A 25,318-nucleotide genomic window follows, 5' to 3' on the forward strand; every position below is an offset into this window, starting at 1 on the left:
TAGTGTCTGGGCAGCTAGCAAATGAGAAGAGTCGCAGTTTTGAATTCCCGCCCTCCCGCTCACGCCGGTGGTGACCCTCTGCTGTGTAGGCAGATTTGGTTTCCTCCTCAGTCCCGGAAGCGGCGCCACTGGGGGATTCGTAACGGCGCCGACTGGCGCTTATGGTAGCCGGAGTGGGTCAAAAGAGTCGGTGGTGAAGATCGGAAAGTTTTAAAAAAAGAAAAAGAGTTTTAAAACAGGAGGGCCTTCCCCCTCCCCTTTCTCGCCTCCTTGTGACTCCGGCGTCCTCGGTGAGCGCGAACTTTGGGGTCGGGTTGGGGGAATGAGGACTTCGGGTTCCTCGGGGCCGCTTTCAGTGGGCGGACAAGCATTTCAAGGCAGGGGGACCCTGATGTGTCTTGGGGGTTCCTCTGGAAATCCTTTGGGGCTTGGGAACGGACGGGGAGCAGCCTTGTCTTGTTGAAGAAGGAGGGGATTTCTTTAATGGGACGTTGAGAGACATACACAGCCATCTCTTCCTATATTACCCAGTGATTTGGGGAAATAACGGTCTCTGCTTTTTGTCCTTTATCTGGAGGTTTTGCAATAAGGGCACATCTTGGGTCGTGGCAAAAAAGGCACGTCCCTGAATTAGGTTTCCGCTCGCAGATTTATCTTCTGCCACCTGCAAGCCAAGGACCTCCCTCAGTTCCTCCATCTGGGTGCTGAGATGCCACAGATGACCATTTTGGTCTGACATCTGTCGAAACGAGGCGTCTCAGGCTACAGCTGTGTAGAGAACTTAGCATTTCAGGGTTTGTTCGTTCGTTTGTTTTTACTTATTTACTCAAAGCCACCCAAGCAACTTTACGTTATGTATGACATTTGTGTGCCACCCTATAAGTAATAAAATCCCATTCAGTTTGGTTGCTTATTGATACTTAGGCTGCAGCCCTGTGCATGTTGGCACATGAGGAAGTCGCATGGAGTTCAGTGGGTGTTACTTCCAGGTATGTGGGTGCAGGATTGTGAACTTAGTGGTTTTTTAAACAGCTGTCTAAAAGAAACAGTGTGAATGTGTGCCAACCCCATTTAGGACAGTCTGCTCTTTTTCATCTGCTGCTAAAGGTATCAATTTATTTATTTACTAATGGCTCAGGACAGTATTAGGTGAGAATAACCTCTTGTCTTCAGAAAAATCTAAATTGGTTAAAGCTACCTCAGGAGAAATTTGTCCTGCTTAATATAGGCATCCCCATCAGACCAGCATTGCACACCCTTTTGTACTTTTTTCTCTCATGATCTGTAGAAATATAGATAAAAACAATACCAAACACACTTACTTATTTCTCTGGCATTTATCCTGAGTCTTTCCCTTCTACATCTAGCCCCAATATTTCTCTTTAACACACACATTCATTCTCCAAGGGAAGCCCCTGTCCTCTAAGCTCTCTCCTTTCTCCTTTCTCCATGATCTTAGCCTTCAAATGATCCAGTGCTTTCAAACAGTCTTGGAAGCAGCTTTGGGTTTTCTGGTATCTAAATAAAAATAAGTTTACAATTTTTGGCTAGCCCTAGTAGCCAAGCCAAAATTGTGGTTTTAAGGACCCTTCCTTCACCCTGCGTCCCTGCACATAGTCAAGGACTGTCTTTTTGTGCCCTCCCTAGCTTCAAATCTGGAGCTCAAAAGAGCTGCAAGGAGTTGCGGGTTTGGCTGCTGTATCATACATGATGCCCAGGCACTAAGGAAACTCTTGCTTCACTTTCTTGCTGAAAAGAGGGAAGCGTTCCATCATTAGCCACTACAGGCTTGTTTCCAATTCTCCAAAACATTGTTTGAAGAGTTGGAAACATTATGCACAAAACCACCCAAATGAATTTAGAATCTTGCTGATTGTCATTAGTGTATGGCAATTGAATAAGCTCTAATACAGTTTCCTATGTTGTCTCAATAATTTATATTTTGTATGTTCCATATGGGAAGTTTTCAAAGAATGCTTTGGATTGTTAGCTTCTTGTTGCATAAGAAATAAAAATAGTGTTCTCTGAGATTCAACTAGGGCAGGGCTAGTTAATGTAATGCCCTCTAGATGTTGTTGGATTCAAAATCCCATAATTCCTGACCATCGGCCATGCTTGGGGCTGACAACAGGGGTATAAATAATAAAATTGTTGTTATTATTCTTAACATCTGGAGGGCACCATATTGGTGACCCTTGATAGGTGCTTGGGCTTATTTTATCCCTGAAATAGCCAGAGAAAACTTTCAGAGCTGCAGACTTGCAGATAAATTTTAGCTTTACGAATGCCCTTGATCTTAAAAAGGCAATGAAAGAAATCAGCCCCCCCGAAGCTGCTATTCTTCAGCCATTTACGCTGACATAAAATCTGATGGAGCATATGCAAACTTATCCCTTCTTTCTGAAGTTACACTGCTGGTACACTTATCTCCATGCAGCATTGTTTATGTAATGAGATGCCTGTTCAAAATTAAGTACTCATATTGTGAAGAAATTCTTGCTTTGCTAACCTTGCTTTGTTTGCTTAGCTGTTTTCCAATGCAAATATTTACAGAAGTAGAAAGGAAGGTTAACACTCAACAATAGTTCCTCCATCCATATCCATCCAAAATCCATATCACAGGAATACCGTTAGTAGCAGCAAAAAGACAAAGTCAAAGGAATAAATTAATATAGTCTGTGAACAAGCAAATAGAAACCTGACGTATCATGGTCATTATATAATAACAAACAATGTGAACCATATACAAGCCATTGAAATTCTTTAAACAGCACACTACAGACAATTCCCCAATAAATTTGGAGTAAGATTTCCTTAATTAAAACTCATTTCATGCTTTTTCAACTAACAGAAAGCATGTATGAATGGCAGCTCTCACTGCCTCCATTCTTTGGTGTTTTTCTTCCTTTCTCATTAATGTCAATACAGTACACCCAGAAAACATATTATTAAAAATATATATTTTTAAATCACCCACTATGATATAGAATGTATAATGTAAGGCCACTATACATAATGTAATTGAAATACCTGTTTAGTTCTGTTAAATGTTTTCATGGTAATCTTACATCAAAATCCAATAACATATGGCTTGACTTGGCACAGTATTTGGTGACATTTTGGTTAGCCTGTTAAAGGTATTGCCTTAATACAGATTTTGATTTTTTTTTTTAATGAGCCAACACACCTGACCTTTACATGTATTCTTCGTTTTATAATTGAAAGCCATGCAACGTATAATTTTTGTAGTGAATTTTAAAAGTAGGTCTTTTGCAAGAATAATCTAACATATTACAGGAGACTTGATTTTGGTAATTTATTTTTAAGCATACTCCTCTTTTTGTTTGCAACCCAGATTTCTTCCCTTTTAATACATTTTGGACTGGGATAGAACCCAACTCTCTTAAATAGAGCATTAATATTCATGAGCCCAGAGTCCTGCTTCTGAACAGAATAGACATAATATAAAACTGTGTCCCTTTTGCAGCAATTCAAATATTTTTCTCTGTCTTCCAATTAGTGTTTAGGTGTTCTCAGATGTACACCAATGTAGTCTATGTACACAGGACAGTTTACTGTGAAATAGAGAGCATTTGGAGGACATTATGTTTTATTTAGCGTTGGATGATAATTTTACTGTTGTATATTTGGAATAAAATGTTTTTATTATTTATTCATAGAAGTTACAATTGCTTTTCTCTCTGCAAGTGGAGGCTTCTGAGATTTTATTGCTCTTCCTAGTCACAATATGTTCAACCACCTAATAACACAAGCATGCTTAGCTATGCCCTGAGTGTTCATGGATGTGTTTATTCCTTTTCCTTTTGCAGTAGCACAGATTAGTGTCTTTTGAGACAGTGATGGCTTTTCCTCTTGAATCTGAACATGGAGGCCACAGGGACAGATGAAGTAGAGAAAATAAAATCAAAGTTTATGTCTGCATGGCATAATATGAAATACAGTAAGTGAAACACAATAAATTGCATTGCTTAAAACAATTAATGGAAGAATGCAACCTCATCTTTGAAAATGGATTGTGCATTGTCTCAAATGACTGAAGCTGGTTTGCTGTTCCCAGTTAATGTTAACTGTTGTTAGTGCTGGTGCAGATGTAAAGGAAGGAAGTGGGAATTTGCACAAGAGAGAGCATGAGTCGTTTTTTGAACTCTGAGGCCCAGTCAACTCATTCGGATGTAATGCTAAGCCATTTCGTATTATGTGAATGAGACTTGGGTTTGTCAACTTCCTCCCCATCTCTCCTCTCTCAGTGCAACTGCAAAAAGGAGATCAGAAGCATTCATTTCTATTTTTAGCTAACCTTTGTTTAGCATTATGTCCAAAGCAAACTATTTTACCTATGGTTTATGGAAACAAGCCAGCTTTATTAATAATAATAATAATAATAGTAATAATAATATTTATTTATACCCCGCCCTCCCCAGCCAAGTCCGGGCTCATGGTTAAGCCATGGTTTATGAAGTTGGCTTGTTTTCATAAACCATAGATAAAGTTTAACCACAGTGTCGGGTTTGGCTAGACTGCCATTGATTGAAAAGAGAGCTTTTGATCTCATTGTGGGAGTGTCAGAGGAGGAAGTGCATGAACCACAGTTTAGTACTGTGTCTGAAACAAGCCAGTGAGATAGCAATTAGGGTATGTTTAGTGCTAATGAAATATTGTTGCTTTGTCCTTAATTAAATTCTCAACTGTATGGTTAAAACATAGTTTAGCTGAGTAGTCTTCAACCTTTTCAGACCCAGTACCCACTTTCAACCCAAATATGTACATGGGAAAAAATTTCTTAGTTTTTTTTTACCATATATTTGTATGGTGGTAGTATGACCTGTCTTAAATCAGGCCATGACCTGGTGATGGGTCCCAGCTGAAGACTGATGATTTAGCTTGTGAAACCCAGCCTTTCCCTTGGAGGGCATCTGTAGATAGACCTACTTGTCATCTTGCAGGTTGGAAGGTTGATGACGTATGAAACTGCCATAGCCATGATTAAGAAAGTGGCTGTGTTACTTCTCCATTAGTTGACAAATTTTTCCTTCCAGAAATTTCTGCATCTCTTTGGACACCTACTTCTATATCACTTTTAAAAGAACCACTTGCACTTACATAGTCAGCAATAGCTGGGGATAAATCAGTGTATTTCCCCATTCTGTGAATTCCATGTAATCAGATATCCATGACAGATACAAATCTATTCTGGTATCATAGTCCACGAGGAAGATGCTAAAAAAGGGGAAGAAGAGGATAGCTTGAGAAAAGAAAATATTTATGAAACTTTCTGCAGAAATAACCAAAAGAGCAACTGTTGTTTTGTAGTTCCTAACAATTAAAGCTTAAAGAAAGCTTGAAAGATTCTACTAGGTTTTTGTCAGGTTTCTGCTCTTAGTAAAGAGAAACTCAAAAGACATAACTATTTGAAGACTTGAAGAAAAACAAACCAGTCTTTAATTCTGTTGCTGTTTAATTTTTATTGTTTGCCCTGGATTTCTGATCCCTATTTTTAATGTGCTTTTAGCCTTCAATCTAGCTGTTTTTCAACCTTGTTTAGCCTTTCCTTCCTCTATGTGAGGAGCGGATCAGGGCTGAGTCAGGGTGAGCACCCCCTGCCCACAAGTTCCCACGACCATGTTGAGGACTGAATATGTTTTTGTATTTGATTGCTTTGAGTGTTGCCTTTCAGAGGGATGATATGGGCTGGATAGAAATTTTGTGTAAATGTTTGTTTGTTTATTTATTTGAAACATTTATATAGTACCTGCTTCAAACAAGATTGGATTTATTTCTCAATACTGTGTTTCCACTAGTTGTTACTGCTGCTTGGAAAGTGAAACTTTCTATGTATGCTTTTTTTTTAAAGTGCAGACATCAACATAAACTATTTAACAAATTTAACATAGGAATAACCTAATCCCTATTTATGTTGTACAAAGCAGAGGAACTTGTTTTTAATAAAAGCTGAGACTGCTCATTTTCTTCCTTGCTTTCTGTGAACTTCATTAAAGTTGGCCTGGAGATCATTTCTAAATGTCTTACTTTTCTTCTTCTTTATAGGCTGGGTGTTGAAAACAAAAACTTACTTTAGCAGAAATTCTCCTGTCTTTTTGCTGGGAAAATGCTACCATTTCAAGACTGAGGGTATGTGCTGCAAGCATGTAACTTGCTCTTCAGTCAAAATGGACATTGATGCATATATATTACTGTTTCCCACTTGCAATAAGTGGCTGCTGGAAAAGTCTTACATTCCATATGTGAAGGATCTTCATCGGACATATTAAAGCTCTGTTCCCTTACTTCCAATACACCCAAAGTTGTACAGACAGCTATAACACAATCTGTGTGAAGCCAGCATATACCTCTCAGATCCTCTCTACTTTGTTAAGGACCTTGATGAGTGCAGTTGGAGGGTTGGGTGAGGCATGCATAGGCCTCAAATTCTTTATAGTGGCTTGTGAGCATGTGCAGACTGGGCAAACAGGGCTTTGTAAAATCCTGTGCCAATTCATTTGTGTCTAGGCAACAATTGTGCTTATATGTCAATTACAGCCCTGCCTTAATGTCAGTTACCGTATTTTCTTCGGTTTTCCTTTCTGCAAAAGTTGTATGCAGGATAATTGTTTCTATAATATGGAAGAATGATATAACAAAAACCAATCCAAACTGGCAACTGTTTCTGTTTGCCTTCTGATTTTTATATAATTTTTTCTCCCACATTTCCTTTAAATATTCTGACCTGAAGACACTGGCTTTACCTTTACTTTTTATGGAGTCAAGCCTCTAGCTCAGGGGTAGGCAACCCAAGGGCCGTGGGCCACAAGCGGCCCACGGGGGTCATTTAACCAGCCCACGAGCCGCCCCAAACCGAGCCGCCCACTTGGCGAGTCCCTGTGCACTGTGCTAAACCAGCGCAGTGTGGCGCAGGGACTCACTTGCGCGGTGCCGGAAATCGCGTCTGTGCAGGTGCAGACACCGGAAATCACGGCCACGCGCATGTGATCCAGCCCAAAGAGGGATCTCTGCTGGAGTGAACCGGCCCAGTCAAGGTAAACTTTGCTGACCCCTGCTCTAGCTGTATATTCATTCCCTATGGCAAATACCTGTAAGCTCAAGTTATTATTTTTGTTTTATTATTTTTCTCATAGTTTTATTTATTTCTCATAGTGGGCTTTGTACTGTTCACAGTTCTGATAAACTGTACAAGATTCTGCAGTTGGTCACTTATTTGAAACAAGTACAGTACTAGTAAACTTTTTTTTTTTAAAGAAGCTTGTTATGTCTCTCTTATAGAGTCAAATGACACGTCACCAAATGGGTCAAATTATGATATAACAGATGAAGGGATTTCAAGAAACGTGGAAGAGTTCCGTAAAGATTTTATTTCCAGAATATGGCTGACATACAGAGAAGAATTTCCTCAAATCAAGGGCTCAGCTTTAACAACAGACTGTGGCTGGGGCTGTACCCTGAGGACTGGCCAGATGCTTCTAGCACAAGGACTTATTCTTCACTTTCTTGGTAGAGGCAAGTTCACCAGATTTTTGACCTATTCAGTTAACTTTTAGTTTTTGATTTGAGGGAATAGATAACCAAAGGAATTGGGCCATGTGTGCTTATGAGAATGAAGTGTGTTAGAATTGTAGAGTTTGAAGGGACCACAAGGGTCTTCTAGCCCAAACTCCTGCAATGCTGGAATTTATTGCCCATCGTGGGGCTCAAACCCACAGCCCTGAGATTAATATTCTCATGTTCTACCTACTGAGCTATCCTGAGTGTTAGCCTTTCAAATTCAGTACAGTGGTGCCCCGCAAGACGAATGCCTCGCAAGACGGAAAACTCGCTAGACGAAAGAGTTTTCCGTTTTGGAGGTGCTTCACAAAATGAATTTCCTATGGGCTCGCTTCGCGAGACAAAAATGTCTTGCGAGTTCCTGCGGGTTCCCCCCCCCCTTTCCCCTCTTTTTCTAAGCCGCTAAGCCGCTTATCTGCTAAGCCGCTAAAAGCCGCTAAACCGCTAATAGCGCTAATCCGCTAAGCCGTCAATGGGCTTGCTTCGCGGAACGGATTCTTTTCGTCTTGCGAGGCACCACTGTAGTTACATGCAATGCTTATTTGGTTTTTATTCTGAATGATTTTTAAAGAACAGTGTGGGGGATGTATTGGTGGGTGTTGTGAAACTCTGTAGAAACCATAATTATGCAATCCTTTTCCAAAATGGATGGAACTTTCTAATGCCTGTGTTTGGCAAGCATGGATGTATATGTTTTCTTCCCCCAAAATATGTTGCTCTTCTAATGTTTTTTACCCCAAAGATACCTTGACTTTTGTTTCTTATTTAGCATGTGAGAGGATGTAGCCTGTTCCTAAATCTCACTAAGGCAATATCTTGTGGCAATGAGTTTCACAACTTAGTTGTAAAATCATTTTGAGGAAATTGCTTGAGGACATTTAATAATTTTAAATACAAATTAATTTATTCTAACTTCTTGGAAACCATGTTTAATTCTTAGAAAAATGAAAAACAATTCAATTGAAAAAGTTAGCAGTTAAGTTTGGTGTAATTCAGTGACATTTCTTAATTCATCGATGCCCCTTAATCCTGTTCTGTGTGAAAAGTTGTGGTGGAACTGTTATAAAATCATTGTTGTTGTACTTTTATTCGGAAACTCTGGGATAGTCTGGCTGATGCTAAATCTCTGTTGTTTAGTGTAGAGAACAGACAACTTTAAGCATCTTTAAATTTCCACCAGATAATTTAAAACGAATAAAAATTCTTTAAATTGTTTACTAGCAGGCAAACCATTAACTATATGCTGTGTCTGTCACAGACTGGACGTGGCCAGATGCATTTGTCATTGAAAATTCAGACTCTGAATCATGGACAAGTCACACAGTAAAAAAGCTCACTGCATCCCTCGAAGCATCACGTACAGGAGAGAAAGAATTCAGGAACCAGTCAAGCCACCACAAGCAAGCCCCAGGGGGGAACTGGGGGAACAGAGAAAGGAGGGATGAACACTTTCATCGAAAAATAATATCGTGGTTTGGCGATTTTCCACTTGCAAATTTTGGCTTGCATCGCCTAACAGAATATGGAAACAAGTCTGGGAAAATAGCTGGAGATTGGTATGGGCCAGCTGTTGTAGCACACCTTTTGAGGTAAAAACAAACTAAATTGTCTTTCACTAATGTATCCAATGGAGGGAGAGCTTATTTTAGCACTGTCTTGAGATTTTCAGCTAATTAGAAAGTAACAATTAAAGCTTTAGCTATATATCCTTGTCATTAGTGATTCAAATTCATAGGATGTGTTCCAGAAAGAAGAAAAGGAAGGAGTAGTGAATATTTTAAGACTGGTCTCTGTTCAAAGTTTCTTTTATTTCTGAAACATTTCCGTTGGACTATTCTAGACTACAAAGATTTGTTTCAAACCTAGACTTTTTGTAGGGTATCTTGAATGAAATGTTCTAAAAACCAACAACTCTTTTAACCTTGGAACATGCATAACATTATAGACTACTACTTTTTTTTTTTTAAATACTGTAACCTGGGGGCTGTAATGTACTGATAGTGTAATGAACTGTCAGAGTTTAAAATTGATGTTTTCAGCATTTCTTTGCACACATCAAATTCTTTTGAAATTGTAAGTGTATGGGACTATTAATATTATAATTACATAATAGTAAAAGTAAAGGGTCTGTGACATTCAGCCTAGATTGGAAAAAAGAAAAAAGCTGAAAGTCAGATTTCTCAGTACAGGGTGCCTTTATGTGCCATTTTTTTGGACACCATTGATTTTGTATTTTTATAGTCTTATGTTCTAGGTGGGTCCCAATATGGTCATAAATTGAATCATTAAACCTTCTAAGCACAAGAGGCCAAAGTGCAGATGTAAATTTTTACATTTATATAGATGCAGGAGTCACGTGCTGCTTGTATAGCAAGAATATTCACCTTGAATGAGACTACTGGGAAATAATGCGGTGTCTTAAGAGGTGAAGGTTATTTATGTATCCAGTTGAATTTGCAGAGATAAATAATTGGAATTGACACGGAAAACTTACTAATATTTTCCTAGAAATTCACGTTACACTTTTCAAAAAGAAGCTTCTAAGGTTTTCATGTGCAACTTGAATATTTTCTGTAAACCAATTCCACCAGAAATTTATCCATTGCATAGCCACCTTATCTATTCATAGTAATAATAATAATAATTTATTATTTATACCCCGCCCATCTGGCTGGGCCTCCCCAGCCACTCTGGGCGGATTCCATGGAAACCAAAAATACAGTAAAATATCACATGTTAAAAACTTCCCTGAACAGGGCTGCCTTAAGATGTCCTCTGAATGTCAGGTAGTTGTTTATTGCTTTGACATCTGCTGGAAGGGCGTTCCACAGGGCGGGCGCCACTACCGAGAAGGCCCTCTGCCTGGTTCCCTGTAGCTTTCTTCTCGCAATGAGGGAACTGCCAGAAGGCCCTCGGTGCTGGACCTCAGCGTCTGGGCATAACGATGGGGGTGGAGACGCTCCTTCAGGTATACTGGGCCGAGGCCGTTTAGGGCTTTAAAGGTCAACACCAGCACTTTGAATTGTGCTCGGAAACGTACTGGGAGCCAATGTAGGTCTTTCAAGACCGGTGTTATATGGTCTCGGCGGCCGCCCCCAGTTACCAGTCTAGCTGCCGCATTCTGGATTAGTTGTAGTTTCCGAGTCACCTTCAAAGGTAGCCCCACGTAGAGTGCATTGCAGTAGTCCAAGCGGGAGATAACCAGAGCATGCACCACTCTGGCGAGACAGTCCGCAGGCAGATAGGGTCTCAGCCTACGTACCAGATGGAGCTGGTAAACAGCTGCCCTGGACACAGATTTGACCTGTGCCTCCATGGACAGCTGTGAGTCCAAAATGACTCCCAGGCTGCGCACCTGGTCCTTCAGGGGGCACAGTTACCCCATTCAGGACCAGGGAATCCTCCACACCTGCCCGCCTCCTGTCCCCCAAAAACAGCACTTCTGTCTTGTCAGGATTCAACCTCAATCTGTTAGCCGCCATCCATCCTCCAACCGCCTCCAGACACTCACACAGGACCTTCACCGCCTTCACTGGTTCTGATTTAAAAGAGAGGTAGAGGTAGTACACCCCTTCCCCACCCACTTGGATCCCTCATACAACTTGGAGCTGATTGTTCTACAAAATGCTCTGAGGCCATCAGTAGCTAACCTAGGGGGCAATAACATTATGCATACTTGCATGGGAGTATTTCCCACTGAAACAGGTGGGCCTTACTTCTGAGTAAACAGGTTTGTGCATTTAACTTTGGAGCTAAGGTCATACAATGATTATATATACAGATTGGGTTGGATCCAGACTAGTAATGATGTACAGTCCTTGTCCTCCTGGAAAAGCTTTTGCAGAGGGTTGATGGACCCTCCAAAACAGTATGGGATGTGATGGTGAAAGATTCGGGGACAAGGGGAAAATCAGCATAAAGGGTGAAGAAAAGCCTTTGCCCCCTCTCGCCAGCAGACACCCTCGGCCAGATCCTGTGGAGCGACAACCCATTATGTTTTTGTGTCCTATAACATGCTCCCAAATCTATTTTACCACATGTATATGTGGTTGGTTATGACTGATGGCAGATTTCCACTGTGTGTACTCTGTATCATAACAGGTTTGTAACATGTTGGCACATTATAGTGGGCAATTGGCTTTCTTCACACATTTCAACAAAGATGTGTGCAGTTTCCCTCACTCAGATTTTTCAGCATTTCTTCTGTAGTAAAACAAGCTGGGAACTATATTAAAACAGTTTCAACTTGGTGAAGTAACTATCTGCTAATTGGAAGTAAGCATAATGAAAAACAGACTGGCATTGTCTTGTGATTCTTGTTTTTAAATTGCTTTTGTTTTCCTTGCTTGCCACATTTTGCAGTCTGCGAATTACACTTGTAGTTCATCTTTGTGGCAGATTAAGGCTGTGCTTTTCAACGCTCCTGCCTAGTCTATTTCTCCAGAGTAGGTGATTTGAGGATTGTGTCCTAATAAAACTGCTGGCACATTTGCAAAGCTAAGCAGGGTCCGGTAGGGTTTCAAATTGGATGAGGGACCGTGTGTTGAGATTATTTCACTGAAGGGGCTTGGACAAGATGATCCTTGGGATTGCTTCCAACTCTATGATTATGATTCTGCACCTTAATTCTGTGCATTGTGAACCTAAAGTAAGCCTGTTTGTATTTAGAAAAGCTGTTGAAGAGTCAAAAGACCCTGAGTTACAAGGAATAACTGTCTACGTTGCTCAAGATTGTACAGGTAAGGGGGGTATATTGTGCAGTATTCTTGACCAATGCTAGAGTTAAATCTTACATTTCTTTGTGATGCTAAAAACATAAGTGTTTGATCCAAACATAGAGTTTGATCCATTTTGCAAATGGATACGAACATTTCAATTTGTACTCCCCAGGATAGCTTCCTGATCTCAACATTCCAGAGAACCTACTTATTCTCAACCAGATTTTTTCTTCTTGGGTGGGGAGGTCCCACAATGCAAACAGAACCCCACTGACATTCTTCTGGATCAAAAGCTTTAGAAACAAAGTTACATATTGCAAAACTTCATATATAAATAAGATTAATATTAAGCATTGGGGTTAGATTGTAAGCTCCATGGGGCAAAAAGCTTCTTGTTGTTTCACTCTACGGTGTTATTGTATATTGTTGGTGCAGGGTAAATCACAAATGATAATTACTGAATTCCTGGGGATCAGTGTTGCTGCACCGACTCTTAAATGTTTGTTTGAGTAACATTTTCTAATGCTGAAATATGGAAGCCTTTTCTTTTCTAATACGACCAGAGGATTGTGCACTTCTGTAGCATCTGCCGTGAGCAGGTCCTCTGAACTTACTGACTCAGTGTTTCGGACTCATTCTTCTTTCCCAACATGCACAAACCATTTTAAGTGATATATTAATTCTTTTTCTCTACGGAAAAAAAAATTCAGAGTAATTAAAAGTATAGTTTAAGAAAGCCATCTTCTCTCTCCTGTGCTATTAGATCAATGCAAAAAATTAATTTCCTTCTGCCCTGGAGTAATAATGAATGTTTTCACTTTGCATTGAATACTCAAATATATCAGGCAGGCAATAAAGCAAACACAATCGCAGTTTCCTTATTGGACGAAAGCAGCATAAATGCTCTGATTATGTATGTGCTGCTTCCAGGCGAGGTTGGATACTAATGCTTTTGCTGGAGTCCCAGAGGGAGATGCGTAACACTAGGCTTCTGGTAGAGATGCTGCTGTGAGTGATCGCCCCAAAGCTGTGATATACCCAGGCTGTAAGAGCATAAGAATAGCCTTCTGGATCAGGCCAGTGGCCTATCTGGTCCAGCATCCTGTTCTCACAGGGGCCAACCAGATGCCTGTGAGAAGCCAGGGCGTGGAACAGAGCACAAGGGCAACACTCTTCCCTCCCATTGTTTCCAGCAACTGGTATTCGGAAGCATTGCTACCTCCAGCTCTGGAGGTAAGAGCATAGTCATCCTTGAATAGCCCACTCTTCCATGCATCTTCCATCCCCTGGAACAGGACAATGTTAGCAGCAGCTAGAAGGTCTGTGGGACATGTCCAAACCAGGTATGCCTATGGCTTGCCTAGGTTCAACTGCTTTCTTTCTTAGCAAAAGTTCTTGCAGATTTAATTACGGCATCAGGTTTCATGACTAGGTCATAATACAGTGTGGTTGTCTTGAAGCTGCCACAAGACAAATTGCTGTTTATGCTCCAGCAGACTAGCAGAGCCCTCTGGAAATCCCTTGCTGTGACATATCTGCATCGGTGTGGCCTAGGAGGGAGAGTTGGCGAGCCTAACCCCATTTGCCTGGGAGTGAACCCCCCTGAATTCAATGCAACACACGACTGAATAGATATGCTGTAAATCAACAAAGTGCTGTTTTCAGTTGGACTCCAAGATGCTCTTGGTGCAGCGTGTGGGTGGACTTCATGCTATATTGACACAGCAGTGGAAACCTATTCATGACTAGTGAGCCAAGAAGCACCCAGTCCCATCAGTTCATGTTACAGCAGTTGGGCTTCGTGCAGAGCAGGGCTTGTGGCATCTCTGGTTTCTGCACCTAGGCATGCACACTCACACACTTGTGTTTCTGGCCTTCAGTGGAAGGATACAAGAATCCACGAGGAGGGCCAAACAGTGCCAGTTCCCTCCTATCCCCCTTAGAATCAACATACCTTGTTTTTTGGTTGGTTTATTCAGTGTGTATTTGGTTTTGTTTGGCTTATTCAGCATGTGTTTGAAAATGCATTTTTAAAAATCTCCCTTACATTTCATGTTGCCTCATTCAAGTTTACAAGTCCGATGTTATCGATATGCAGTGCTCTTTCGCGGATTCTGAAAAATCGGATGCCAAATCTGTCATCATATTAATTCCCGTGAGGCTGGGAGGAGAAAGAACCAACATGGAATACCTAGAGTTTGTGAAGGTATGAAACGAGTTTCAGTGTCACTTTTCAGAAAGTAACACTAGATGGTATAAAAAGACAGTTAAGGATGGAAATCTTCAATCTATTAAAAGTATTTATGATTTTTACGGTAGTAGATCATAAAGTTTGACTTCAGAAATTTGAAGTTTCAGTATGCAGACATAATTGCAGGGCTAGGATATTCAATGTTAAACCAGTTATAACTATTCCAGTCCCTAAATGGCTGTCTTGCTGATGCAGTAATTCAGGATAAAGACTGATCTGATTTCACCTGTATTGGTGGTTCATTCAGTGAGCACCCCCATGCATCCTTGATTTTAAAATGTTACCTAGGATCTTCATCTGTTCCCCACACTTAAGCAGCTGATTAGTGGCATTTACATTAACAGTATCCGTTTTCTGTCTCAGTGGTGCTAATAATCAATTTAAGACTGTCATGGAAGCCCTAAAGATGACTATCTCAAATATCAGCAATAGTGTGCCATCCCTTCAGTCTATGCTCTTGTGACCCTCCTTTTCTGTAAAACACTCGGATATCAAAATTAATAAGCATTGTTCAGACACTGGGTGGTATAACATCTGCTGCTGCACCCTGTTGTACCCATATTGGCTGTTGTACTATAGACAGTTCATTGTAATCTCTCAGTTTGGAAATAGTCCTCCCTCCGGTACACGGGTTTGCGCTGTGGATTAAACCACAGAGCCTAGGACTTGCCGATCAGAAGGTTGGCGGTTCGAATCCCCGCAACGGGGTGAGCTTCCGTTGCTTGGTCCCTGCTCCTGCCAACCTAGCAGTTCGAAAGCACGTCAAATTGCAAGTAGATAAATAGGTACCGCTCCGGCGGGAAGGTAAACGGCATTTCCGTGCGCTGCTCTGGTTTGCCAGAAGCGGCTTAGTCATGCTGGCCACATGACTCGGAAGCTGTACGCCGGCTCCCTCAGCCAATAAAGTGAGATGAGCACCGCAACCCCAGAGTTGGTCCCAACTGGACCTAATGGTCAGGGGTCCCTTTACCTAGTCCACCCTCCGATAATTTTTTTTACCTGGGCCTGTAAAAATGCTCTTCTGAATTAATGGAAGCTGTGCCTAAAGGAAAGGAAAGGAAAGGAAAGGAAAGGAAAGGAAAGGAAAGGAAAGGAAAGGAAAGGAAAGGAAAGGAAAGGAAAGGAAAGGGGACCAGCCCTGCTTCTATTTTCAACAAGTACTCTTAAGAAGCAAAGTCTACTTGATTAGTCAGCGGTTCAGAGGCTGTGCTAAATGAAATAAAATGACAATATGGCAGCTATTTGTTTAGCCTGCTCCAAGTGTGAAGGCTTTAAAGTTAGGATTTCCTTCTCATTTGCTTTCTTGTCAATGTCTGGAAGGACATATGTACATGGACACACAATGGATAGCAACAGTTGAATGAAAAAGAGGATGGGTTTGATTTTTCTTGTCAAAGTAGTTGTAGATGCCAGGGAACCTGCACAGGTTTTGTCAGGCACATTAGCATGCAGTCCTTTGAAATGTGGACCTTTAGATTCTTTATCCCACAGCAGGCTTAACATTGCTCTCTCAAATGCTCCTTAGTCTCAAACTCACCCCGTGCGCCAGGCTTGTTTGCTCCTTCCCTCCCCATTGTGGCTCAGTGCCTAGGTGTTTTCGCCATTGCTGCTACTATTCTGGAATGGCTTATCCATGCTTCCTGCAACCCCAAAGTGCTGTGCTTTCTCTGTGCCAAGGTAGGGAGGAGGCCACTTCCTCCCTAGGGTGGCGAGGATGCCTTTGGAAAGTGCAGTCCAAGCAGATCAACCCTTTTGTAGCCTTCTGCTTCCCAGCAGAACACTCTGAGATGGAAGGGGCGGAGCGACCAGAGATGCCAGGGACTGCCAGGCCAAGGGATTCAGGCAGCCCACAGGTTGCTTAGTTCACCTCTGCCTCACACTTTCTCTGAATGCCATTCTTAGGTAAATGATACAGCTCTGCTTTCCTCTTGTAAGCAGCTTGTACTGAACAAAATTAGCCAGCATGGAATTAAGTCTACTGCGTGGTAATCCTGCCTCTCTCCCCCGCCCCATTTATTTATTGTGATGACAGGGGATTTTGAGTCTTGAATACTGCATTGGTATTATTGGTGGCAAACCTAAGCAGTCATATTACTTTGCTGGATTTCAAGGTTAGTATTTTAATAAGGTATGTCTTTTTCAGTGTGGTACACCTCTTCTCTTCTCTTCTCTTCTCTTCTCTTCTCTTCTCTTCTCTCCTCTCCTCTCCTCCCCACCCCCTCCCACCCGCCAAGCTTTGGAGTTAATAGAAACCCCCTGGGAAGTGGAATGATTAAAATAGCAAAATGAGTACTTTATTAATCAGACTCACCAAAGTCCAGTCATTTGTCATTTGCCCTATATGGTAATTGGATTCTGTAAAATGTACATTTAATTTTCTTTGTTGCACAAACAAGGCATAATTTATTTGTTTCATCAAACTCTCTGAGCCTTTCACTGCTTACTACCTGGCAGATCTTGGTTATATATTTACCCTTTAGTAGTTTAAATGGTACAGGTTGATGACCAAATGACAAGCAAATATGTTCTTCCTGTCATGATGAGGGAGTACAATGCATTTTTCATATGCAAACTCCTGGAATATAATTGTGTGTTTGTAAAAGTAATTTTATCTCCAAAAATTAAATGACAGTCTCATCACTTTATCAAAATTCTGCTTCTACAAGCATATTTGATTATGCAAAAGTTAATCTGTCCTGCAAAAACCTACGCTTCAGTCAATGAATATCAGCCTGGCAGGCAGTTACTTGCTGGGGGTGTCTTTCCCCCCATGGTTCTGCATAGAAATTGGATTGTAAGCAGTGTAATAATAAGGTGTTTTTTGAATTACTTGTCTTTTGTTTTGTCCTTGTAGATGACAGTTTGATTTACATGGATCCTCATTACTGCCAGTCTTTTGTAGATGTCAGCGTAAAGGATTTCCCCCTCGAGGTAGGATGGATAAAGAGCCAGCACTGTTTGCTTCATATATGAACCAAACACTTAATTACTTAGATCGTTTCTCTTTCTTTCTTTCTTTCTTTCTTTCTTTCTTTCTTTCAACATAGAATCACAAAAAGGAATAAACTAAAAAATGACCCAAGCTAAATTCATTGCTGATGTTTTGTATACAGTGGAATACATATCCTCTGAATTTGTTTGTGTGTCAGATTTTTGCTTTGAGACAACCAAAGTCTAGTTTTGCAACACGAGTAGCATAACCTCACTCCTTGTTACTCCCCTCCCACTTACAGGAATTTCAAGTGCCGAGTGTCCAGCTTCACTGCTTTGGGAAGGAGAGTTCTCTCAGTTGTGTGTGTGGTTCATACATGAACAGCTCTATGCTCAGATTAGATGCTGCACATGTGTGGGGGGGGGGCGGTCCCATGACTTTCCCAGGCTTGGAACTAGGGGAAGGGCTGTATCTCTGTGGCAAGGAATCTGCTTGGCATGCAGAAGGGCCCAAATTCAACCATTGGGATCTCCAGGTAGGACTGGGAATGTTCCCTGCCTGGAATCTTGACGAGTCTCTGCCAGTCAGTGCAGACAATACTGAAATGTATGGACCAGTGGCCCGACAGTTTCCTAAGTTCCTATGATTTAGATGGTGGCCACACACAAAACATTGGGGAGTGCAGTGCCTCTGCTATGCCCCTGGGACTGTTTACGGAGCTGAAAGCATGTAGATGGAAATAGTTCTGAGATTATGAATGCCTTTACTTGACCCAAGTTGACTTGCAATGCAAACCTATGATACTGGAATGCAACGGAAGGCAGCATCCCACAATGAAGGTGTGTAGCACTCCACTGTGCTATCTGCTTTTTCTCCAACTTTTACCTTTTCCCATGACAAAGGCTGAACATGGAACATGATGTACAAAGAAAGAAGCACCCCACCCCCCCAAAAAAATTGCTTCACTACTTGCTACCAGCAGCAGCTGGCCCAATTTACAGCTAGTCTGCGTCCCAGGAACCCAGGTCTCAGGAGCACAGGAGTGTTGAACCTGTGGCCATCCAGATACTGAACTCCACCGTTTCCATCAGCCATCTTGGTTAGAGTTGATGGGAACTGTAGTCCAACAACATCTGGCGGGCAGTAGGTTCTCCTCTTCATATTTTTTAAAGCAAGTTTCCAGACCTCTGTCAAGGGGGCAAACTGGAAATCTGCTTGAGCAACTCACAAACAGGCAGGGCACAACAGCCCCACCCATTTTGTGTTTAAAAAAATACTGGCTGCGGTGTGAATCAGAGCTTTTGAGTTAGCACTGATGAAGATCCTAGTCACTCCTAGAGTCTGCGCAGCTCATCTACTCAAAAGGGCCTTTTCTCTCATCCCACTTGCGCAGTTTACATTAATTCTGCCCAATTATCTGCTGCCACTCAGGCTCAGGCATTTTTCCATCTGGATTAAATTGTGCAAATACTTTTTAGCTTGTGTGCAATCCTCAGATTTAGTAGTGAATAAAATAGATTTGCACATATATATCCATTGTAGTATTGTTAAAAGGCTTTTAGCAGGTAGCAGTCCTAGATGAGAAGTTAAGGAATGAGAAGTTACAGCAGGTCGAGAGAGAAAGGAATAGAGAGATGTCTGTGAATTATAGTTGTCTATAGTTTATGGAAACGATTTCTTATTAAAGTAATATCTGTTTGCTCAGGTCTTCAATAATCATTCTTTTATAACAACAGTGTCTGATTCTTCCTGATGTCCGAGGTAAAATGGCTACCTGAACATATGTGGCATAACAAGAACATGCCGATTTGGGTGGTCTCACCTTGCAAGAAGCACTCGTTTAACAACTGAATTGTGGATCAAACCTTAATGTTGAATGCATGTAATAATAATCTGTCCTTGTCTAGGGGTGTCAAAAACTAACAGAAATTGCTTTCTTATTGTAGGTAACAGTTCTGCTAGATTTCTCCATATCATATGTTTTCAGAATTGATAAACTGTCCAGGCTAAGTTGAAAATCAATCCAGTCTGCAGTCAACCTACAGAATCTATTTGTTTGGAAGAGCCTGACCGCTGTTCTATGCATGTAGAGTGTATTTTCTAAGCATTGAGATAAAACTCTGGATGTGCTGCACTGCTTTTCAAATGCTGCTGAGCCATCCCCTTTGGTGTGTGTGTCTGTTGGGAAACTTCAGGTTAATGTATTATATCACTGAATTTCAAAAATAAGAATTATTTTTCTAAAGTGGATAAAATGTTCTACTAGGTTACTTTTCTCTGTGTTGAAGAAAAGTAGATCTATTATATCGGAATCTCACTAATAAAAAGTGCATTGCAATGGAAAAGATACATCAGTGGAAAGGAGGTATAATGAAAAATGATTTCATCCAGTTCTTCTAAGCCCTTGCAAATTTCTGTAAAACAATAGGGAGACAAGAGCAGCTACCAGGGAATTGTTATTGCTAGTAGATGCTGGCAGTAGGTCTCCAGGTTTTCAGTAAGTTTTCTTTCCCAGTCTTCTTTGGCAATGCAAGAGACTGATCCTGTGGTTATTTGCAGGCAAAGCCCATGTGCTTGCCTGAAAAAGTCAGTTGGGTCATGAAATGGTCAACTTCTCTTTTTATAAAGTTCCTCCGCTGGAAACAGTCACTTAATATCCTTCATGATTTGCACTTTGCAGATTCAAATGTGCAGAGAAAAGCATGCTTCTTACTTTAGAAGTGCCAAAAATAAGGAAGAAACAACACTGTCTTAAAATACCTGCAAATTACGCCTAATTCCTTTTCTTGCAACACCCATGTTTTTCCACATTGCAGTTGGAGATGATAGGTTTATTACTTTACTTGAAAAAAATAGGAATTTTTGGATTTTTTTGAACATTTAGTTGACTTTAGCAGCTTTCATTTTTACCATGTAAAAGTTCTTTTTGTTAACTGAACTGGTAAAACTCAGCCACTTTCATGGAAATGTTTTATGAATCATTCGGAAACAGGACAAGTAATTGTATCTTATATCAATCATTTTCTCTTGTGCTTTTAAAGCATTTTAAAAATCTTTCCCCCACTTATAATTACAGTCATTCCACTGCCCTTCTCCAAAGAAGATGTCTTTTAAAAAAATGGATCCTAGCTGCACTATAGGGTTATATTGTCCAAATGTGCAAGCCTTTGAAAGGGCTTCTGAAGAAATAAGTAAGGTAAGCATCCACATGATGAAACTGATACTTCACCTTGTCGTCCTTTACTTTTATATTATTTTATTTTGGAACATCTTAAATATAACTCTTCAATATATATTATTAAGGCTTGAGCCACTGATATGTACTGGCAAAGACAAATATATAAGCCCACCAGCAATCTTTTGTGATCCCATTACATCAGCACAATTGAATTGTAAAGTCTAGATAAAGAAATATCTTAAGTAGATGATTCAGTAACTACTTACACAAGAGTATTTTCAGCAGATATGCCTATCACCAGGGAAAATGGCCTTTCTTAAAAATAATCTGCATCTTAAAAGGCAGTTTTTTGGGGGGGAGGGAATCACTGACTAAGTTTAACTGAATTACATGGGGTAAATGATCTTGCAACGCATGCATATGTGTATTGTAGAAGTTAAATTAACTCTGAGATAATTTCCCCCTTCTCAGTTATATCAAGACCAAGTATAGGGTTGTCCCACTAGGTGGCAGCATTTAAACGAAAATATTTATGCGGAAAGCTTCAGACACTGAATGATCTTCTACACAAAAAGAATCTTTTAAAAGGCAATCAATTCCTTGGGGATGACTTTAAATGGAAATATTAAATCAAAGTAAATTGTGCATTATTATTTGTTAGTGTAAGTATGTTTGTTACATTTACAGATAAAATATTATTACTATGTGTTAGCACCATTTTAAATTTACTGTGAAAGTAAGCACATCTTAGATACAAGCAAACACAGGGTTGTTTATTACATCTGGTATAAACTAAGAAAAAGGAAATAAAATTGTTACATTTAACACATATAAAGGGAACAGCCACTATATTTGCACAGTAACACACGCCACTTTCTCTTAATTGTTCGTGCTCACTCCCATCTACTCATCTGTTTGTTTTCATCAAGCTGACATAAATAGTTGCCTTGCTCAAAAGTACGATAGACATTTAAAACTATGGTGGTTTAACAAATTCTTGTCTGAAAGATGGCATAGGAGAAGGCTTTCCTAGTACCACTCTTACAGCACTTAGGGTGCAGCCCTATGCATACTGTGCGAGTCCCACTGAACTCTGATTTGCACTGTTAAAGCTGCTAGGTATTGTGAAGTGGAAGTGTGAAAGTGAAAAAATAAAAAGGAAGGATCTAGGAAGAACCCATGTCATATTGACTCGTTGGCCTTGTTTGCATCTAGCAGTGAGCCATGGTCAGAAATAAACCATGGCTTGTCATGAATGAATGACATGCTGGTGCACACTGCTCAGTTTGCATGTAATGCTAAGCCAGGCTTTGTGGTTTGTTTCTCCTGGAGATCCTAGCAGGATGGAGCAGGCACGATTGACCAGCAGGCAGCAGCACACTGCTCATTCATAGTAAGCCATAGTTTGCTTCTGGCCATTTTTGTTTCTTCATTTTGCTTGATAATTGATCCTACCTTCTGAACAATTCATAGATGTTGGAGGCTTTGCTTTGCAAGCTTTGCTCACATCCTTCATAAAGAGAGAGAGAGAACATGCCGCAGATTTAATAATCCTAGAAAGTAAAGAGGCATTCTGGAGTGGGGAAGGCTTAGAGAGTGGTTTGTCCAAGGCTATAGTGTCCATGACAGAAAATGCATTTGAAGTAGACTTCTTGGCTCGTAGCTCACATTTGTAGCTACTAAAGACATTGCACTGCTTCTTAAGAATTCTGGAGATTAGAATTCTCTGTACAGAAGACTGCCTCAATCAAAATTACTTTTCTTGGGAATCAACATCATTTTGATTCTGATTACATTGTATCATTTTTCATGTGTATGCTTCTACAGGAATAATTCCCAAATCATTCTTTTGAAAAGAAAGCACTACATACCTTAGAAGCCAGCCCCTGTATCAACAGGGAGGTATACTAGTTCTGTGTGATTGTCTTCCTAAGTGTATTTTTTTCATGTACATGCGTACACCATTTCATTTTGTGAGAATCTGATAATTTGGTGTGAAATTTGATAACAATCTTTTTTTCTGTCTCAAGCAAGTTTCTAGCTCATGGCTTAATGTGAATTCAGAAATATATAGGCAATTTCTGAAGATAGCTGAAAAAGCAGACCAAGGGGGGCTTTCATTTGGTAAATGGGTTTCAGCCTATCAATGCCCTTCACAGCTCCTGTATCACATTTCAATTTTGTAGGTCTTGAGTGTCAAAGATTAAGAAGGGTAAAAAATTAGTGCAATCATTTCCACAGTTCTGTGGTCTGAGTTTCCTTACATTCCCTTAACAGTCGGTATTTAGGGAATCGTGGTTTATTATATCTAGTGTCCTCCATACAAATTTAGCAGGAAGCCACTAGACTAATGTATATCATCCTTGCAAAATTGTGTGTGTGTGTGTGTGTGTGTGTGTGTGAACACATATATTTTCATCTATAATGGGAAGAAACTCATCAGACACTGAGTAAGTGGAGAGCCGCTTTTACTTAGTCGTGGTGGTGGCTGTCATGTTGCAAGACACCTGTCAATTAGGAGGGGAAGGCCTGCCAGCTAATTTCACAGGCTACCAAACAGCCATCAGAATACTGTGAACTTCTGTTACTGATGTGGGCTGAATTGATCCAATAGCCAAATGATAAAAGGTTGTATCCAATTATCTTGTCCCTTGAGATCTGTTGCCCTGTACCACCTTCCTAAAATGTTCCCCTTTCACATGAGCCTCCTTTTTCCGTCTCTCCTCTGCTCACCACTGATCATGTCTTGGTTCTCCTTGCCCTTCTCTTTCACAATGCTATCAGAAGGATGTAATTAAACTGGGATAGAACAGTTCAATGTAATTAAACTGGGATAAAACAGCAGAGCCCAGTAAAAAAATGTGGAATTTGATTTTACTGCAAGCATGATTTTTCCGCTCCCGACTGTTGTTGTTTAATACCTCATTCTGCTTAAACATTTTTTAAAATTGTTTTGGATTAAATGTGCAATTAGAACTATTTTTGAATTTCTGATTTGACCAGTCCCTCATGTAGATTAATCTGTTGACTAATGTGGCTTTTTAATATGGTGCTGTAACCATATATGTAATTTAGCTGATTAAAATTATAGCAGTTCAAAGAGCTGGTGTGAAGCTTGGCTTTGAACTTGCTAGGTTTTAGATGTTATATGAGAGAGCTGACTGGGTATGATTTGTTTATCATTTGTTTCGCTTTGGATGTAATTCTACCATGCAAATAAATGGGTGTTCTAGGTACAGATCTAGTGTGCACACATCTCTGATGGGGAGATGTGGCATTGGGAGGTGTGCCACAGACATGAAAATATTTATTTGGGATGATTTGCATGCCCTTTGTGCAGTGTTTTCTGCTTGGTGTTAAAAATGAATGCTCAGTTGACAATGTACACATAATTGGAATAAGAGCAGTGCAATGTTTTTTGTCTTCTAATCAATGTTTTCCTCTGATCCTGTGTTTAATTGTAGATCCTGAAATCCTCATCTAAGGAGAACTACCCTTTGTTTACCTTTGTAAATGGGCATTCTAGAGACTATGATTTTCTGATGAGTCCAGTCCTGGAAGAGAGAACCCTTTTCTCTGAGGATGAAAACAAAAAGTTGAAATGTTTTAGTACTGAGGACTTTGTCTTGCTGTGAGGACATTTTATTGTATTTATTCATTTGAAATATTTATGCCCCATCTTTCCACCTGTTAGGATCAGTAATGTGGCTTAACATTTAATATTAAAAACAACAGATAAAACGGTTAGCCAGCTTAACCGAAAGCATCAATTTACAGAAAGATAGAAATAAAGCAATACAATTATCCAGGTCTGCTACTGATGATCAGTTCCACCAATGCGTTTTCTAAATCCCAAAAAGTTGGGGAGTTGGGGGAAGAACAAAAAACCCCTCTTGGAAGGGAATCCCACACTCCAGGCACCACAACAAAGAAGACCCTGCTTTGCATAGTTAGTCTCAACATTTCTCAGGGCAGGGGAGTCAGAGCTGAGTTTCTAGCTGTGGCTCAAGTGAAGCCATTGCACCTCCTAGCAGTGAATTCTAGGTGCTGGGCTAATATGTACTGTACTTTACCTGTCCAAATTGCCTGAGGGAGAAGCAGAAAGGTGAAGCAAGTCCCGCCCCCCCAAATCCCATCTCATGTATGAAGTGGCACCAAGTTGGGATATTTTAACTATCGTTTGGACAGCCCTTCTCATAGCAAACCCACAGTGGTGCAAGAGGTGGCCCTACCTGAAGCAGATGTATGCTCCTAGGTGTACATCTAGGTGTGGTTTATCAGTTTGCGTTGTGCTTGATGGGAAGCAGTAGTCTTGGTGCGTGTGAAGTCTTGGCATACCTTCTTGCCCTGAAAGCAGCACCAACATCTATAAAGGCATTGGCCTGGCCTCAGCAGCTGACTTATTCTCTAGACATTTGGATTTGTCCACAAGGCTTGCCATCCCATAGTCTTACCTGCTGTGGCAGTTCCAGAGAACAGTAAGATAACAATTTCCCTTTGAAAATACATGTGTTGCATTCTTCAGGTTTCAGATTTTGCCAACGTGTTGTTGTTTTTTAAACACTCTTTGTAAATTTATTATTTTCTTAGATTTTCTTAGATACTTGATGAATAATGAAATGATGTGCTGGTAAAGGAATAAATCATTGTTTCAGTTCAAA

General features: G+C 40.5%; 1 protein-coding gene across 4 annotated transcripts; it reads left to right on the forward strand.

Moving 5' to 3' along the window:
* The first annotated feature begins 61 nt into the window (after window positions 1-61).
* ATG4C (autophagy related 4C cysteine peptidase) lies at window positions 62-25,318 on the forward strand. Of its 4 annotated transcripts, XM_081867255.1 has the most exons (12): window positions 63-290; window positions 925-989; window positions 3,831-3,961; window positions 6,067-6,150; window positions 7,300-7,533; window positions 8,837-9,167; window positions 12,247-12,317; window positions 14,366-14,502; window positions 16,580-16,658; window positions 17,402-17,478; window positions 20,556-20,675; window positions 24,122-25,318. In XM_081867255.1, exons 3-12 carry the CDS (start codon window positions 3,886-3,888, stop codon window positions 24,290-24,292), a joined length of 1,380 nt encoding a protein of 459 aa, XP_081723381.1. In that variant the 5' UTR covers window positions 63-290; window positions 925-989; window positions 3,831-3,885; the 3' UTR covers window positions 24,293-25,318. The 4 variants fall into 4 exon arrangements, with proteins under 4 accessions (XP_081723382.1, XP_081723381.1, XP_081723383.1 ...); XM_081867254.1 differs by lacking the exon at window positions 925-989 and having other exon boundaries at window positions 64-290; XM_081867256.1 differs by lacking the exons at window positions 925-989; window positions 20,556-20,675; window positions 24,122-25,318 and adding an exon at window positions 19,426-20,536 and having other exon boundaries at window positions 62-290.

The sequence above is a fragment of the Podarcis erhardii genome, assembly GCF_964252035.2.
Source record: "Podarcis erhardii genome assembly, chromosome: 6".
In the NCBI taxonomy this organism is placed as follows: domain Eukaryota; kingdom Metazoa; phylum Chordata; class Lepidosauria; order Squamata; family Lacertidae; genus Podarcis; species Podarcis erhardii.